The sequence below is a fragment of the Poecilia reticulata genome, chromosome 4, assembly GCF_904066995.2.
Source record: "Poecilia reticulata chromosome 4, P_reticulata-male-v2, whole genome shotgun sequence".
NCBI classification, from domain to species: domain Eukaryota; kingdom Metazoa; phylum Chordata; class Actinopteri; order Cyprinodontiformes; family Poeciliidae; genus Poecilia; species Poecilia reticulata.
Window position 1 is genome coordinate 16,743,155 of NC_088833.1, and position 17,888 is coordinate 16,761,042.

Consider the following 17,888-nt stretch of genomic DNA (forward strand, 5'->3'; position numbering starts at 1 on the left):
ACATGCATCTCAAACATAGCGAAATATTTCAAGTGGTAACTGTTAATTTTAATGATAAAAGGTTGCAGCTAAGATGTTAGTCTATTTAAAGTACATGCATGTGCAACCTGGTCTTTGGTGCTCTTGCTTTAATTACTGTCAATGCTCTGTAACGTGGAACTTCTGGTTTAAAGTCAGTGAGGACAGGTGCCAAGTCCTAATGGAAAATGTCCATCAGGATTTCTTAGTACACTGAAGCATAAAGTAAATACATTTTTCCTGGTTAATGACTTAAGATGATTGGACTGAATTGAGTAGATAAACACCAGTAGATGACACCGATCCCAAAACCATCATTCACTGTTCAAACATCACTCTAGGCCTCAATCTACTTGGATTTTGTTCTTCTTCCAGACTTTGGAGCCTTGTTTTACTGTATTCAAATTAAATCTAATCTGAAAAGAGGACTTAAGAAAACTGAACCATAGCCATTTCATTTTAATCATTAGCCCAGGAAAGACCATTCTGCCCTGTCTCTGGTGAAGGAGTAGTTTGACATGGGGAACACAACAGCCGAAGCCCATCTCAGAGTTAAGTTTGTGTGGGTTTCACTCCTAAAACACCCACTCCTTATGTCTCCTCCAAACTTGAATAGACTTTGTTTCATATGTTTGAAGACTGCAGTTATCCTTTATGCAAATTGAAAATGTGTAATTGATTTATGTAATACACAAGTCTGTTTGATCAGCGTTACTAAAATGAATTTATTGAAATGTGCCTGTGGTGGTTCTCAGAAGCAGTGAGCTCAGTGACCTGTCAACAGACCACTGAGTTCACCTTTTCATGCAGTAACAGAAGAATCTAATAACGATCTTTAGAGGGGAGTTTCTGTGTTTGAAGATAAGCCATTCAAGCTTGTCCACACACAAAGACACATTTGTGGTATTAGTCGCTTTAAGACAGAATCACTTTAAGGAGGGCCGAGGGATTAGGTAGCAATGCTTATTTTTGGATTGTTCCTTTGAAGATAACATTGGTATGGGTGTCGTAGTGAATAAGATTAGTTTTTTTTTTAAAAAGAGGAGCCTCGGTTTGAAAGTAATTTGTGCTACTTGCAGAAGCTGTATTCCTCTGCAAGTCTCTGATGGGTTTTCAGGAGCTAGGAATAAAAATGGTGGAATAAAAAGGCCAAATTCCTTCAGGCTTCGCCCCTCCTCTGCTGGCTGCTCAGTCATTGTGTCAATAGAGCACAAGCTGCTCTGTCGGAGGAAGGCAAGGAGCTCTACTAAATACCTGCTTTTTTTATTTACCACTTTTTTTTTTAATCACAGTTTTATTGCAATGATGGATAAGTGAGAGTTTTAAATTTTCCTGCAAACCATGGGAGATCACAGGTGACAGGAGGAACCGCTGTGTACACCTGGGTGGGACCAAACAGGATCAGGACGGATGGACAGAGAGCTGAGCGGGGATTTCTGAGGCTGAACTGAGCCTGTTAGATCAAACAGAAACGGTGAGTTTCCTGAGGCATAAGGACCTGACCCACCCCCAGATCGGGGACAACAAATAGCGGACCTGCTTGGCCCAGTCCCCCCTTGTCCTCCATCTGTGCCTCTGCTCCTGAGAGAACTGTGGGTCATCTTTGTCTTCTCCTCGCAGAATAATGACAGAAGAAAGAGGTGAGTGCGGCTGCTGCAGGCAGCAGAAAGTCCTGGTTGCTTTTGTTGTTGCTCAAGATGAATCCTCATTCAGTCAATGAGCGCAGAAAGACATCGTTCAGAAAAGAAAAACGGTTTTGGAACATTTGGTCCATTTTTCTGGAGAACATCATGGCCTCTGTGGTATTCTTTACGCAGACCTCAGCCTGCACTCCTTAGTGGATCGTTCTCAAGAGTTTCACTGTTTTTCAACCAGCCGTTTCAAAAAGATGTATAAGAACTAAGCTTCAAGTTTCAGATTATTCTCTGTTCATCTGAAAGGCGCATGTTGCAATTTAAAATATAGCCTTTTTATTAAATAAAATAAAGCTCTCTAGTTTTTTATTTGAAATACTTTTCCTGCTGGATGGGGTTTAATTGAATTGTTTTTCCTTCATTACCTTACAAATTGTTGGCAACATTTTTGAAGCTGGGTCTGATTAAATGAAAACTAAATATTCACATATTCTTAAATAAACGTCTGGATTTTGAGTAGGCCATTCCTACTCATGAATATGCTTTGATCTAAACCAGTGTTTCTGAACCCACAGTACTTTGTGTTCTAGTGCTGCTGAGGCCTTCTAATCAATCCTTTATTTAAGTCAGGTGTGTTGCAGGAAGGAAACTTCCAAAGACCACGGTTGAGAAACATTTATCCAAACCAGTTCATTGTTGCTTTGGCTGCATTATCCTGCTGGAAGGTGGGCCTCCACTCCAGTCATGACTCTTTTGCTGCCTCCCATAAGTTTTCTTCCAGGATCACCTTGCATTTAGTCCCCTCTTTTATTCCCATCAACTTTATCCACCTTCATCTTGTGTATTGATCTAAAGTATCGCCATAGGATGATGCTTCTAACGCCATGTTTTATTGTGAGGATGGTGGGTTCAGGGGGAAACGCAACATCAACTAAACAGCATTAAACATGTAGGTCACAAAGTTCCGTTTTGTCTCATCTGTCTCAGCTGTGTCTTGGCTGCTGATGGAAATCTCTTCTAGTCTAGTTTATTTTACTATGTTTCTGTTTTATCCTTAGGCTCGGTTCCCTCTATGCACCCGTCACTGTGAAGACAGTTGAATGTGAGGCTGGAGCTGGGAGTCCAAGATGGACGTCAGTAAGGATGGCAGTGGAGGGTCGTGGTCACCCTCGCCCTCCAACACCGGCTGTCATAAAGGCATTGTTGCAGCCTGCATCATCCTTTTCCTTATCGTTGGCATCTTTGCAGGCCTTGCTATTGGTGAGTCACAAGAGTTTTTATAGTTATATTAATTACAAAATACGGTTGGGGTTTTTGTTCCTTTGACACCAGTTATATAGTTGTAAAAAAAAATTTGGATTCCCCATTAAGGGGCCAGTACTATGTAAAATTGACTTTTTTGAGCATTACAACATGTTATAATGTTATTGACTCTTCAAAAACATACCTGGAAAGTTGCTTTGATTCTTTCATGCATGTTTGAGAAATCATTGGGTCTCCTGTGGCAGCCATTCGGGGGGTCCCTAAATGCTTGTTTTCACAAACCTCCACCTTTTCCAAGCCAAGCTTCTGCCTCACAGAGCTCCCTCCCCATTCAGCTCCTTCAGACTAGTGGCAGCTGCAATTAGCAAACACCTGGTGGGACGGCACATCAGCTGAGCTCATCATGTGAACTATTCATTGCAAATGTAGTTGTGTCCTAATTTATAACTACAAGAAATTGGTTTTATTTCACAGAATGTTTTTAAAGTTCCCATCTTTTCTTTAGAAAAATATGTAGGTTGTTGTGGGGCGCCCTATTTTTTATTTTATTTTTTTCACGTGACTATATAATGATGAAAACCTTTGTGAATCCTACTATGTAAGGTCTTTTGATGTTGATAATAATCTGCTGTTTCCTATGCTTCTTTTGTTTTAGTTGAAATCTAACATTTCCCCTCTTTCGTTGGCAGCATACCTGCTGGAGGAACCACAGGATTTCTTGGAAACCGTGGAGCTGGAGGGACTTAAGTACAGTCCTGATCTGGAGGATGGAAACTCTGGTTTCTCTATAATACTTTCCTCAGCTTTAAAGTCCAAAGTGAGGGCTGAAATGTCCTATGGTAAAAACAGAAACATTTATGCAGAAGGATAACACTGTAATTTATTTTGCTATTTCAGGTTAAAGATATCTTCACTGCCTCGTCGATATCAAAACATTATGATGGCTGCAGCATTATTGCTTTTGGGTAAGTAAAACAGGTAGTTTAACCAAGAGAAACTGTTTAAGATAACACACTGAAGCATGCTTACTTTTCTCTCTTTTACAGTAGCAAACATGGTGAGGTGATGGCAACATTAAGGCTGTTCTTCAGGGTATCCAAAATCCAGCAGTATTCAGATAACTTTGTTCGAGACCTGCTGAGAGCAGGGCTCAGCTCAGTGTTGCATGGGAAACCACTAGAGGTGCCTGGGTTTGGACAGATCAGCGCTGTTGTCTTATTAGGTAACTATCATCGTGATGATGATGATGATGATGATGATGATGATGATGATGATGATGATGATGATGATGATGATGATGATGATGATGATGATGATGATGAGCAGGTGAGAGAAATGGGGATATCAGAGCTAAATGTTTCATTTTCAACAGGAGTCAGTGGGAAGTCGTTTTATGCAACTGGAGATGAGATGACAGGTGAGTTATTATGATTTTGTTTTTTTTGTTTATCTAGGCTTCAAAATCTCTGAATTTTTGGAATATTCTGTTTTAATTTATGTTGAAAATTGTTTATTTAACCCAAAAGCTTGGTTTTAAAATACATTAAGTCTTCTGTGCCTGTGTAAGTTTCATTCATGCCGATTTAACTTTTTACATTTTGTCATGGAACACAACCATAAACCTTCATAATTTTGGAAGGATTTCATGTGATAAAGGATTTAGTGTACAATTATGAAGTGGAAGAGAAATGATACAGAAAAAAACTCAGAAAAGTTACATTAGTTAACGGACAGGAAAATGAAGACCGGAGTACATAGAAGATAACTTAGGGTTGTGGAGAAGTTTAAATCAGAGGAATGTTCATAGCCTGGCACAAGTGTAACACTAAATTGACAGTCTGGGAAAGGAATGGGCTCAGATTTACATCTCTAGATGTGGAAAGTTGTTGTACACCAGTCCCATAAAACCTGCAGCTGTAACTGCAGCATAAGACTGTACCATGAAGTATTGACTCAGGCTGAATGCAAATTAACTCTTCACTTTCAAATTTTCAGCAAGGTGTCCGGAAAATGCATACACCTGTGAAAACGGTGAATGTATTACTAAAAGAAACCCAGCGTGTGACTTCATCCCCGACTGTGCAGATGCATCTGATGAGGCTCGCTGTGGTAAGCAGCTTCAGAGTACAAGTGTCTGTTTCTCCCAGCCAATATCAAGCAGGCACAGTTTGCAGAAAACGCAGCACACATTACAAATACAGATCTCCTCCTGATGATCCTGAACAGACTGCGGCTTACGCCCAGCCATGGGGAGTCGGATAGTCGGTGGTGAGGACGCCCGCCAAGGCGAGCTGCCCTGGCAGGTCAGCCTGAGGTACCACTGGAGACACACATGTGGAGCCTCCATCATCAACGAGCGCTGGATCGTCAGTGCAGCACACTGCTTTGAAGGGTATTTTACTTGTGTGCGATTATTTATTTTATATTTATCCATCTTGAACATATCTCAAGGCTTGTATCTTTTCTCATTTCAGTGCCAACAATCCCAGTGAATGGACAGCACTGGTTGGAGCCAAGCTGGCCAACGGCATAGAGGCCGAGTCGAAATCTATTAACATCAAGTCGATTATTGTCAATCCTGAATACGACCCCATGACCAGCAACAACGATGTGACTGTCCTGGAGCTGGAGACGCCCCTCACCTTCAACTCCTACATCCAGCCTGTCTGCATTCCCCCGCCGTCCCACGTCTTTGAGCCCGGTCAGAGCTGCATTGTGTCTGGGTGGGGCGCTCTGCAGCAGTTTAGCAGTGAGTTCGCACACATGCAAACACTTTATTCCATCAAATACGTAATTTAAAACAGAACGCAGCTAACATTAATATAAGATTTATGTTTATAGCAACATGTTGTCCTAAATATTGCCTTGTGACATCTTCAATAGATATTGTTTTTTGGCCTGCATTTATTTTTCCCATGCACACACTAATTGAAAATAGAAACTTATTTGCAAATTTTCTATGACTTTACCAGGCCACGAGTTGATTTGTGTTCTTCTGTTGCTCAGCACATGTCCCCAACACGCTGCAAAAAGCGTTGGTTAAGATCATAGACTCCAAGGCGTGCAATCAGTCGTCTGTGTACAGAGGTGCTATTACTCACAAAATGATGTGTGCTGGATTCCTGCAGGGGAAGGTGGACTCCTGTCAGGTCAGTGGAGGCTCACATAAGGTGGAGTTTCTAATTTTCCAATTTTCTCCTGCAGCATTTATTGTAAATCTCTGGGATCAAAGGTGATTTATTCCTAAAACAAATGTTATGGATAGAGTTGTTGTAATTATCTTCTATCTTAATAAGGACAACTTCATATAGGAAATTGTCCTGCATAAGAACACTGAGGCTAATAACTACAGAGGCTAACAATGGCTATTAGCCTCTGTAAAGAAAACGTCATAAGATTCAAGAATTTCAATTTAAGATTTTGTGGCTCAGCTAGACAAACTTCCGGCAGGATTCCTTCAGCTAAACCCATGTCCTTGTGTCTGACCTGCAGGGTGACTCTGGAGGGCCCCTTGTGTGCGAGGGCGGCCCCGGGAGGTTCTTTCTGGCCGGGGTGGTGAGCTGGGGTGTGGGTTGTGCCCAGGTCAACAGGCCTGGAGTTTATGCCCGCATCACCAAGCTCAGAAACTTTATTCTAAAATACACAGATCCAGCTTTGGTCAATGACCAAGTAAAGCTTGTTCCAACAATACCAGCCCCGTTGACCAGTAAGTCCTCTGAGAGCCTCCTAGTGCCTCAGGGTGTGGCAATGGATGAACCTGCTGGAGTCCCTCAATCTGGTAATGTGGCCATTAAAACTGGGAATTTATTTCTTATTACAAATAATCCCATGACAGTAATACTGTTATGTATTACAGCCACAAACTGCAGTGAGAACTTCCAATGTGGCTCCAGTTTGTGCATCAGTAAAGTCAACCCGGAGTGTGACAGAATCCCCGACTGCCCCAATGAAGCAGACGAGAAAAACTGTGGTAATGTCTATGGGCGTAAAACACAGTGAATGTTGGGTTTCGACAACTTGGTACTCGAGCTTTGTCTTTGCTCCAGACTGTGGTGTTCGTCCTGCGCTGGGTGTTCAGCGGATCATAGGTGGAGTCACGGCTCGGCGGGGAGAGTGGCCGTGGATTGGCAGTCTGCAGCACCAGAAACAACATCGCTGCGGCACCACGCTCATTCACAAGAAGTGGTTACTGACTGCTGCACACTGTTTTAACAGGTACAAATATCTACAGTAAAATAAGCATGTTTTAATCGTAATAAAAGGCCTCAACTAACTAACTAGTTTTATTTCATGGTTTTCATCCATAGTGATTCTAACCCCACTGAGTGGGCCGTAAGCCTCGGGTCTGTGCTGCGGTCTGGGTTAGGCGCACTGGTTATTCCCATACAGAGAGTGATCGTCCACCCGGCTTTTAATGGCACCAACATGGACCATGATGTGGCTCTGGTGGAGATGGCAGTCCCGGCCCCGGTGTCCTACACCATCCAGGCAGTGTGTCTTCCCTCGCCGGTGCATCTCTTCCTGGAGAACTCAGAGTGCTACATCACAGGCTGGGGATCCATGAAGGAAGGAGGTGAGAGTCACACAAAACATTAACTTTGTTTTTATGTTACATGTTTTTGATAATCAAACAAATTTTAATATAAAAAAAATTCCTGCATATCCATAAAAATGGTTTTTACAATTATCCGAAAAGAAAAACAATCTAAACCAAACTGATCCTACGTGAAAGTTGAAATCATACCTGGTGATGCCACCTTAAACACCAAAAACAACCCTCAAAAGTTTGAAATAATTAGCTATGTGTCTGGAGGTGTTTGAAGCACCTCAGCACAATTTAAGGTTATGCATGTCCAAATTATAGATATTATGATAAATATTGTGGTTATTATGTAGAGGTAATTTCACTTTAAATAGGTATTACTACTAACCATATGAGATTTTGTCACAATAATTATTAAAACCGGAAATAGTTTCACTCATATTCCATTTGATGAATTGGATAAAAGGTTTGAATATTTTGATTATTATTATTATTATTATTATTATTATTATTATTATTATTATTATTATTATTATTATTATTATTATTATTATTTGTATTATTATTATTATTAAATATTAGTGGCATTTTCACCCTTTAATGTTCCTAAAATTTCATGAACTGAAACAAGAGTAATTTGTTTTAGTGTGTTTTTTTACACTTTCCCTAGGAGGGCTGAAAAAATTCTATAATTTTTTTTTATATTAAGAAAACAACAATTGTTCCTCAGACTCAGAAAATTGGAATATTATTGAATAATGCATTATGCAAACTAATTACACACGGTTGAACATTTGAAAGCCATTAATTCTGTTAATTATGATGATTTTCCACACAGTTAACAAAAGCATATCGTTTAAAATTAAAATATTACATAAAACGAATAAAAAGAAAAAAACATTTTTAATACAGATAGCCTTAATTAAAGTTGTCGATTCTCAAGACACTTTTAATCTGAAAAATGAGCCTCATCAGAACACACCTCCTAATTTATTGAATATGATTGTGTATATAACACTTTTCACAATGTATTTCTTTATGAAATCTCTATTCATTATTCTACAAAATACAATCATATTTGCTACATTGAAGTTTTTGTACCAATTTTTAATAATATTAATCCATTAAGGATAATTGTTTCCCCCAGGCTCTCTGACCAACCTGCTGCAGAAAGCTGCCGTGAACATCATCGATCAGGAAGACTGTCAGCTGTCATATAGCAACGTGCTGACACCCAGCATGATGTGTGCCGGATTCATGGAGGGAGGACGGGACACCTGCCTGGTAAGAAACGCCGTGTGATATCATTTTAAAAAGAAATATATCTGTGCCTGTTTTTATGCCAAGCTTCTGGGTGGTCCACTCTTGGCAGTTTCTGGGCAGTAACAGAAAGCTCTCAGGGGTGCTGGAAAGTTGGGCCCTTTTTTAAACAGTGGTTGAGTAGTTCAGTGAGAGCAAAGTGAAGCTCTCCCTTCATACTGTAAAGGTTTCTAGGACTTTGGAAACCCAAATATGGCAGAATAAAGTCACAAGACATTAGAGAAGAAAGAAGAATGTGGTAAAAGTTGGCTTTTTTGAAACACCTTGGGCACTTCTAACCTTGTTTAATTGTCCTTTTATTTAAAAAAAAAAAAAAAAAACTCCATTCCTGCCTTAGTCAAAGCACCTGGTCATAATTTCATTTTTAATTATGTTATGTTAATTATACAGCTCTGTAAGAAATTAAGAGATGACTTAAAATGATCAGGGTTTCTCTGATTTTACTCTGTATAGGTACATGTTTGAGTAAAATGAACATTGTTATTTTATTCTATGGACTACTGACATGTCTCCGAAATTCCAAGCAAATATTTAGCATTTATTGGCAGAAAATAAGACATGGTCAAAATAAGGAAAAAGATACAGTGCTCTCAGATCTCAAATAATGCAAAGAAAACAAGTTCATAATCATTTAGAAACAATACTAATGCTTCAATTCAGGAAGAGTTCAGAAATCAATATTTGGTGGAATAACTGAGGTTTTCATTTGGGGTTCAGTGCAGTGGTCTCGTAATTTTTTTTTCCAGAGCTGTATTTTTAATACTTTTTTTCTTGCTTGAAAATGAACTAAACCTGATTGTTTCTTTTTTTTTTTTTTTTTTATTAAAACAAAAAAAATAGCCTACATGTTTAGAAAAAAATTATTTGTACCTATTGTAGATTGAGCTGAGGTAAAAAAAAAGAAGTTTCAGGTATTTTAAAACAGAAAAAATAATAGTTGATTGCTATTTCTTTGGTCTTAAAGTTTGCTTTAATCTCAAAAAAGCATTTTTACTGTATTTTGCCAACTTTCAGACTCAGAGTCTTGTTTGACCAAATGTTAAAGGATATTTAGTTTAAAATTAAAACAAAAGCTAAAAATGTGGTTACTAAAAATACATACTTATTGTATATATACCCCGCTATTATTTTTTCAATTGAAAAAAAAGAAAGAATTTAAAATAAAAAAATAATAATATTGCTCTAGCTTTTCCAAATGTCCATTGTGTTACCTGTAAATTGCAGTCAGGTGCCATAAATAGCCCAAAGTTCCCCTTTTATTGACCAGAGACCTAAAAATGAGGCAATTTGTATTCTGGTTTGAATAACCAAACTCTTGATGTTTCCAGGGGGATTCTGGTGGGCCGCTGACGTGCCGCCATAACTCTGGCCCGTGGTTTATCGCCGGTGTGACCAGCTGGGGACACGGATGTGGACGAACTGGTTTTCCAGGGGTTTATACTCGGGTGACCTCTGTCAGGAAATGGATATCAACACACCTACCTTTTTGATGAGGGAGGAAAAAAAACTGTAGAGAAAAACTTGCAGAAACAGTGGATTTTACTGATACGTCTTCTCCACGTTCCCATACTGTACAAGGACTAAAGTCATGCCAAAGGCCAGCTAAACATTTCCTCAGTTAACAAAACACTGACCTATGTGTCATGGGTGCTGTTTGCAACACTGTGCCTAACCTGGACCATTCAGCATGTACTGACAAAACAATCATCAGCTGTGGGTAACTCACTACCAACAGTAGCATGATTAAAGTTATTTATTACACTTATTTATTTTCTTGATAGGTATGAATACTGGTAAAGGTGCTGTTTCTGTTATTTTTATACTGTGTGGCTTTCTGAGAGTACACTGGCCAGCCTCAGCATTAAAAATCACTGATCATGGATCCGCTTATTGCAGTGCAGCATGATGCTGGAGATCCCTGCATCCTGACATGTTCTGAATTCCTGCAAAGTTGCACCTTTCTACACAATATTAATGTCTCAGGAATGGCACAAAACACAATTTTATATGGCCTCCAAACTTGGATTGCAACCCGATTGTGCAACAATGGGATGTACAGTAACATTATAGGAGTTCTTACTCATTTCATAAATATGTTTGCCTCCATACCTCATCTTTAGAGGTAATTTGTTTTTTTTTAAAGTTGGATTTTTTATAAGTTTTCAGTGAGATTAAGATGCTACAGGCTTTTTACTCATCTATCCCAGCCAAGCTAACAAATTTATCTGAGGTTGTTATAGAGGCCTGGGGTGCACAAACATTCGGCTGGTGTTCAATGTTGTTGATAAACTGTGTACACTGTTCATTCATTTAAAGGTTCATTTATCTTTCTTTAGAATTTCAGTGTCATATTTTTAAGAAAAGATGGGTTTTCTTGGGAAAGTGTGTGTAAAAAATACTTAAGACTAAATACTTAAAACCTGTAGTGTTCTTTCAATCACACTTGAGACACAGAGAAGAAACCTGATTAACCAGATTTATTTTTTTTCCCAATTAAAATAATTTCTTTTTGCACACAAATCCTCTGCAGTCGGTGCTTACAGGCTTCTCTCACTCAAACTATGCAGATGGGTTGTACTTCCCCGTACACCAGAGCAGCTACACACACACAGAGCTGACAACGGTGCTGTATCCTGACTGTGTGAAGCAGAGCCCGGCTGAAACAAGCCCACCACTGTGGAAGGGCAGCAGCTAGAGTAACACATAGGAAACATGTCAGACAAAACTGTTTTGTTCTTCAGCTGTAGCTTGATATAGGCTGGCTGGAGGGCTGTGAATGTCAGCTGTGAGACTTTAAAGTTACAGATAATGTTGCCAACAGGTCCACATTATGTTTATTGCAACTAGGTAATACGTTTTGCTTGTTTATGCATTAGCTCAGAGCCCCAGTGGCATTCTTAGACAGGATTTCAGGTAAAATCCGAAGGAGTTAGCCAGCTTTATCCAATAACATTAACACATCAACTGTCAGCCAACTTAGTCTAAGCCAGATTTGTGAGCGTCTGAGGAGGATGTAGCTGCAGGCTAAATGCATAACTAGAGAGGAAATCAATTAAAAAGATGCATAGATATTGAGTGGCATGTGTGATTTATAGTGTAAAAGCATAAGTTCTAGGAGGTGGTGCAAAGTGTTTCTGTCCAATCTGATCATTTTCCCAGTTAAACATCAGCCTTTGCTCCATCTGCTACTGCATTTATTACATATAACAGGAATAATTAAACTTTATTGGCAAACATTTCCTCAAAAGTAAAAGTAAAAATGTCCACAAAGATTCTGTTACGGGTCAGAGTCCACAGGCCTCATCTGTCCAATTGTGACAAGACAGGGGGGTGTTGTGCTGCCGACGTTGTACATCTGCTCCAGTGCTGCACTGTGCCTTGTCCTCACAGTGCAGCAGCGACCCGACAAAGAGAAGGAGGTAGCGAGTTTTGGAGTTTTTTTCACATTCGAGCTCGTTCTCTCTGCAGCCTGGAGTTGTATGTTCTGGACACAGTGTTCCAGGCGTCCATATATCTGTCCATGCACATGGCTATGCATTTCTGAGAGGGGGAAAAATGAAGAAGAAAGAAAACAGGTGTAGCATCTTGTAAGAGAGTTGTTTAAGTTCTGTTTATAAAGGGCAGAGAAAGATTTATTGTTATCAATGTTGAATCTAAGCAGCTCTTTGAAATATATATGTTGCAATGAAGGTTGCTATTTGAAATATCGTGCAGCAGTAGTTATGACAAAGGGGAAAAAAGCTAAACTTTTAATTATTGCATTATTATGTATCAAATAAACTGTTCAGATAAGGTTATTTCTCGGATTCATTTTGTCCGACGGTCATGTCTGAATTTCAACGTTTCAGTGAAACATCAGGAGTCATTGGTTAATCAATTAATGAATTAACTTATTGTTACAATGTGTATTGAAAATAAGACACAAGAATTAGCAACATTAAATATGTGACTCTGTAATTTATGATCACGTAGTAATTACAGCACGTAGTACATTATTGCACATTACATTATTTTATGTAATGTATGGTTACATTTGCAACTTTTTAAAAATCCTTCTGAATATTTAATTTAAAAAATACTTATTGAAATGTGATATTCATAAGGCATAGCTTAAAGAATGAACCTTAAACAACATCAACTACAAATTTGACGCTTTGAGATCATTTCTATGCTCTTGCGGTCCCCCTATCAGCTTAGTTAGCTTGTGCCATAAGCAGATATAGAAATAACCAAAGGCACACGGGAGATACTACACGGTTACATCAAAATCATAACTACAACATCTAAGCTAAACAAAAAATTACAAAAAGTTCATACAAACTTCTGAGTCGGTGAGAGTTGTAATAAAAATTAAAAAAAACTTTGACCATCTCTAGAACACATACCTGTTCAGAATTGTCCAATGAGCTTCCAGGCTTTCCTATACACTTCTTGAAGCATTTATCAGTCATTCTCTGAAGCATAAAAACAGTGGTGATTGTAACACTTGCAGGCATTCGGAGTGGGCAACACAAGCAAACTTGTATTAAAACCAGTGTGTATTTCAAAACATTATTTTCTATACTAGCTGACAAATTATCGGCTGTATCAAAATATATTTGCAGTGGCAATCACACGTAACACACAGCTTAACTGTATCTTGTTAGCTTAGCATCAAAGATCCATTGGTTTACCTGCAGGAGCTCCTGAGCGTTAGCCACCGCTATTTGGACTTTAACCTGCTCCATGATGGTCCCGGTGTCAATTTTACCACCGGACCCTCCTGCTGAGAAGTCTGACCCGAACCCGTCCATCTCTACCAGTGTCCGGCTCAAAATAGATACTTTATTAAGCTGGTTTACGGCTACACGTGCAGACTACAGCTGCTAGGTTTCATACAGTTTCCAGTGCCCTTGACAAAGAAGGAAAACGCTCAACGTCATTTCCGTCAAAAGATGTACTCTGCATCACGGGAAATGAAGTTCTGTAAATAGACTCAAAGTAACGCTCTTAATTCAACATTTGTTTTATTTATACGTAAAAAAAATTATTATATATATATATATATATATATATATATATATATATATATATATATATATATATATATATATATATATATATGTGTGTGTGTGTGTGTGGGTGTGTGTGTGGGGTGTGTGTGTGTGTATAGCGGAGTCATCCCAAATGGTGGCATCTTTTGATAGCGGCCATTTGGATCACTGCCCAGGACAGCTCTTATAGTTCAACAGCTATGTTGTTGATGTTTGATTAAAAAAGTGCTTCCCAACCCTGGTCTATAAAGCACACTGCCCTGTCTGCTTTAGATCAGAGGTCTTCAAATCCAGACCTTGAGGGCTGAAGTCATGCAACTTCTTGATGTGTCCCTGGTCTAACACATATGAATCAAATGGCTGAATTACCTCCTCAGGATGCAATCAAGTTCCCCTGAGTCCTGCTGATGCTGCTGACTTCAGGGGTGTTTTATCGGTTGAAATATCAGAACACATTATTATATTATTTAAAGATGGTAAAATACTATATTGAAAATCAATTAACAAGCAGCTTAAGTTCAAAGAAAAGGTTTGAAATGATTCAGACATATTGCTGAAGATAATTTTAAATATTCCAAAACTCAAGACTTTTGTCAGTAAAGGGTTAAAAGTGGGACTAATTTGTGTGTCAACAGCTTTTTAATGATTATTTTAATGTTTGTTCTATACAAAGAAGGTCCAGAGATTAACAAAGTTATCTGTATGGGTAGTTATGAGTTGGTCCAAATCTCAAACCCTCATCATGTACATACGTTATTGGACATTTACCACAAGGTGGAGACACACTCCACACAGCCAAATCAGAGCAAAATAAAATCCTATTGAGTTTTTTTCTAAATGTTGTACCAACAAATACTGCTGTATTGTTCACAAAACATTTATATTTTTTATTGCCCACTTAGGAGTGTTACCTTTAACCCATTGCAAACATCTATAAACTGAGTTTAAACATTGTTGAATAGAATAGAAAATCCTTTATCTTTTATTTGCGATAAAGGCAAGACAGTTAATCACCAATATTTCCACAATTCATTGAAGAATCTCTAAATATGCAACATTCTTTAATGATTATATGAACCTCTTATTTGTTCATTGCTGAGACCTTGGGAGGGAAGACGACCCTTGTAAAGACTCCTCGCCTTATGTTTCAGACGTTGACCTCAGTGGGAAGACCACCTGCCTTGAGTGAACAAACATGTGGTGCAGTGAGCCCTTTGGCAACAATAAAGTAACGGTTACTGTTTTCCAAACGGACAGTGGTGAACTGAAGACTCCTAGGGGCATTAGGGCATAATTGTGGGGGGTCCGATGAGTGGCGGGCCTCCCTTTGAGTATTTAATGAACAGTTACACAATGCTTGTATAGAGGAACAAGCACAGAGTTTTGGCTGGTGGAGGGGGAGGGTCACAGAGCAGCAAAATGAATTAACCCTAGATTATAATCACCTTCATTATTCTAATCTCTTTAAAATCTTAATCTCCTTCAGGCACACTTGTGTATGAAAGCATTTGGTCCAGTCAGCTTTCAGACAAGGCTCCAGCGAGGCCAGGCAGCCACGGTTATGAAAATATAAATTACAAGAGTGTGTGGTTACTGATGCTGAGCTTTGAAGTTACACCCTGACTGTCGCTAGGGACCTCCAAGTGTGAAGCAGTGCAGTGCTTGCAGAATCATTCATACCCCTTGTTTTTTTTTCACGTTTTGTCCTGCTACGATCAGAAACAGAAATGTGTTTTGTTAGGATTTTATCTAAAAGTAGGGCGTAATTATGAAGTGGGAGATAAATGATGTGTTTTGTTAAAAGTTTTTACAAATACATTTCTTACATCTGAATTCAAGCTTCACAAGTAAATTACACCACTAAGCCTTGAGAGGTCAATCAGCTTTCCATATATTTAACTCTATTGTAGGGGATGTTCTTTTGCAGAGAAGTGCATCTCTAACCTCTGCCTGAAGTATTTTTTCAGCATTTAACAAGTTTTTTTCAGCTTTGTTTCAGCGGTATTTAGCTGTATCATTCTTCACATCATTATTGGTTTCTTGTTTCCACTAGAGAAAGTGAAAACATGATTATGCTGCCATCATGTTACACTATGTGGCTGATGTGTATTCAGGCTGATATGTGATGTTAGTTTTATGCCAAACTATGACAGTTCAATTTTGATTGCATATGACATGGCAGTTTTTTTTGCTGGATCCCCTATACTGTCTTGTGGCAAAAGGTGAAAAACTTTGTTGATAGAATCTCGCACCTGAGCTGTGGACCACTGTAGGTCCTCCAGAGTTAACATTTTTTTATTTGAATCAAGTCTGTGTTTGATTCAGAGGTTCGAAATACTAATAGATGCCTCTCCTTTAAGATTCTTATTCATGAAGAAATGCAAGCTATATCAATTTGATTTCTCAATTATGTACTACCTTGTGTTTGTCTCATAAAATCACACTGAAAATAATGGGGATAGTGGCTGTAATGCAACAAAATGTGGGACAGCTCAAAGGTATGAGTACTTTTGCACAGCCGCATAATATTTTGACATGACTGGCACTGAAATTGGATGCTATCATTGTGAAAACAATGAGAGGCAGAGTATGAAAAAGGAGATTACTGAAAAACAGACATGCTCTCATCCACACAAACTGTGACAGCTGAGGAACAGCAGCAGCTTTGAAGCTTCAGAAGCAGCTGCTGAGTGACAGTAAGAGGGAGCGAGGAGCTCATAGAGGGGAAGGGGAAACCTGAGAAGTGTGGAATCTGCTCTGCAAGTTGGGGTCCTGCTGCTGTGGGTCACTCAGTTTAGTGCAAAAAAAAGACAGGGTCTCCCAAATTGTATGTTCATTAAATATTCAAATAATTATTATTTTTTTGCTTTGAGGTGTTTTATTAACTTGTCAAAACGTGAAAAACAGGTACTGCTAATGGCATGAACAATGACTGTGCTCCTTCAGTAAACCGTAGCAGCAGGTTGCACAATGGTGGAACTGGCACACCTAAATACAGCTTTTCTCTCATGACATTAAATACACTTGTGGACAAGTTCAGGCATATCCCAACAGAGATAACTTTAATTTTTCAAATACCTAAAGATATCTGTCGCTAAAGAATTCAGGGAAATCAGGCACACCTTTTTATTTTGAAATGCACTTTGCAACATAAACACAAGCTTCTGTTGTTCGGTGTTGATTCTTGATTTCTTTGCATGGACAGACTGAATTTGATGGATTACAAGCTGGCGTTACTATTTCTTCTAGGAGCCTGCCTGAAATGCAGGGAGATTCTTTATAAGAATTCTTTTAAAACCTCACAAGCACTCAGATCCTGCAGAAAATGGGAATTTCACTAAAGAAGCAATTTGAGGCGCCTCACAAAATCTTAACCCGCAATCATAAGATCATTGAGTCTGTTGGTTAGGCCTGTGTGGAGTTAGTTGAGCCAATGAGTTCAAACAATCCTAGTGTCCGTTTTAGCGCTTAAATTAAAATGCAAAATGTAATCTGAGATTCTTTCCTTTGCAAAATCACAAGATGACAAACATCTAGGACATGGAATCACATGAAACTGTATTTGCCACCCTTACAGAGAATCTCAAAAGGGACAAAGAAACAATAAAACATTACATGAACATATAAAATGCAAAATGTTTTGGGAAACATTCCTTGGAATAAAACAAAAGTTGAACTTTCTGAAAGGAGTCCGTATTCTCACTTGGATTACTGGAAATAACTGGTGGAACCATGATTGCTGAAGTATAGGGTTATATAGCAATAAATAAATACCTTGGATTACCCAAATAAGGAGACATATCTGATTGATATGCACTATAGCCAAAAAAAACCCCTCCAATGTGTTTGAATTAAAGCATTTCTTCAAAGAATAGCAGGTCAACATTCCTCCACATCAATGGATAAGAGTCATGGACATCACCAACACTTGCAGATGTTGCGAGCAAAGGTAACACACCGAGTTACTAGATTCAGAGGTGCAATAAATTTTCCATATAGGGCCAGGGTGGTTGTTTGCTCAGCATTTGATGATTTGAAACCTGCAAGTGTAACAAAAAAAGAAGAAAAATTAAGAAA

At 38.7% G+C, this 17,888-nt stretch overlaps 2 protein-coding genes across 3 annotated transcripts; one reads left to right on the top strand and one right to left on the bottom strand.

Moving 5' to 3' along the window:
- The first annotated feature begins 11 nt into the window (after window positions 1–11).
- Window positions 12–11,144, top strand: tmprss9 (transmembrane serine protease 9). Of its 2 annotated transcripts, XM_081606393.1 has the most exons (16): window positions 12–1,658; window positions 2,711–2,912; window positions 3,605–3,732; window positions 3,813–3,880; window positions 3,962–4,137; window positions 4,288–4,332; window positions 4,911–5,024; window positions 5,142–5,307; window positions 5,390–5,664; window positions 5,922–6,064; window positions 6,408–6,693; window positions 6,772–6,885; window positions 6,962–7,130; window positions 7,223–7,488; window positions 8,606–8,742; window positions 10,107–11,144. In XM_081606393.1, the coding sequence occupies exons 2-16, from the start codon at window positions 2,780–2,782 to the stop codon at window positions 10,266–10,268; spliced, it is 2,382 nt and encodes a 793-aa protein (XP_081462519.1). In that variant the 5' UTR covers window positions 12–1,658; window positions 2,711–2,779; the 3' UTR covers window positions 10,269–11,144. The 2 variants fall into 2 exon arrangements, with proteins under 2 accessions (XP_081462519.1, XP_081462518.1); XM_081606392.1 differs by having other exon boundaries at window positions 6,408–6,885.
- A 96-nt stretch (window positions 11,145–11,240) lies between these two features.
- timm13 (translocase of inner mitochondrial membrane 13 homolog (yeast)) lies at window positions 11,241–13,692 on the bottom strand. Its single transcript, XM_008407958.3, has 3 exons — window positions 13,452–13,692; window positions 13,164–13,232; window positions 11,241–12,318 (listed from the first exon to the last, which is right to left on the bottom strand). The coding sequence occupies exons 1-3, from the start codon at window positions 13,569–13,571 to the stop codon at window positions 12,220–12,222; spliced, it is 288 nt and encodes a 95-aa protein (XP_008406180.1). The 5' UTR covers window positions 13,572–13,692; the 3' UTR covers window positions 11,241–12,219.
- Between the last annotated feature and the right edge of the window lie 4,196 nt (window positions 13,693–17,888).

Coding starts and splice junctions, on each gene's coding strand:
- tmprss9 (XM_081606392.1), top strand. CDS start 2,780: ATGGACGTCAGTAAGGATGGCAGTGGAGGGTCGTGGTCACCCTCGCCC. Junction 2,913..3,604: donor CTTTGCAGGCCTTGCTATTG/GTGAGTCACAAG, acceptor TTTCGTTGGCAG/CATACCTGCTGGAGGAACCA. Junction 5,025..5,141: donor ATCTGATGAGGCTCGCTGTG/GTAAGCAGCTTC, acceptor GATCCTGAACAG/ACTGCGGCTTACGCCCAGCC.
- timm13 (XM_008407958.3), bottom strand. CDS start 13,571: ATGGACGGGTTCGGGTCAGACTTCTCAGCAGGAGGGTCCGGTGGTAAA. Junction 13,233..13,451: donor ACGCTCAGGAGCTCCTGCAG/GTAAACCAATGG, acceptor TTTATGCTTCAG/AGAATGACTGATAAATGCTT. Junction 12,319..13,163: donor CATTGGACAATTCTGAACAG/GTATGTGTTCTA, acceptor TCCCCCTCTCAG/AAATGCATAGCCATGTGCAT.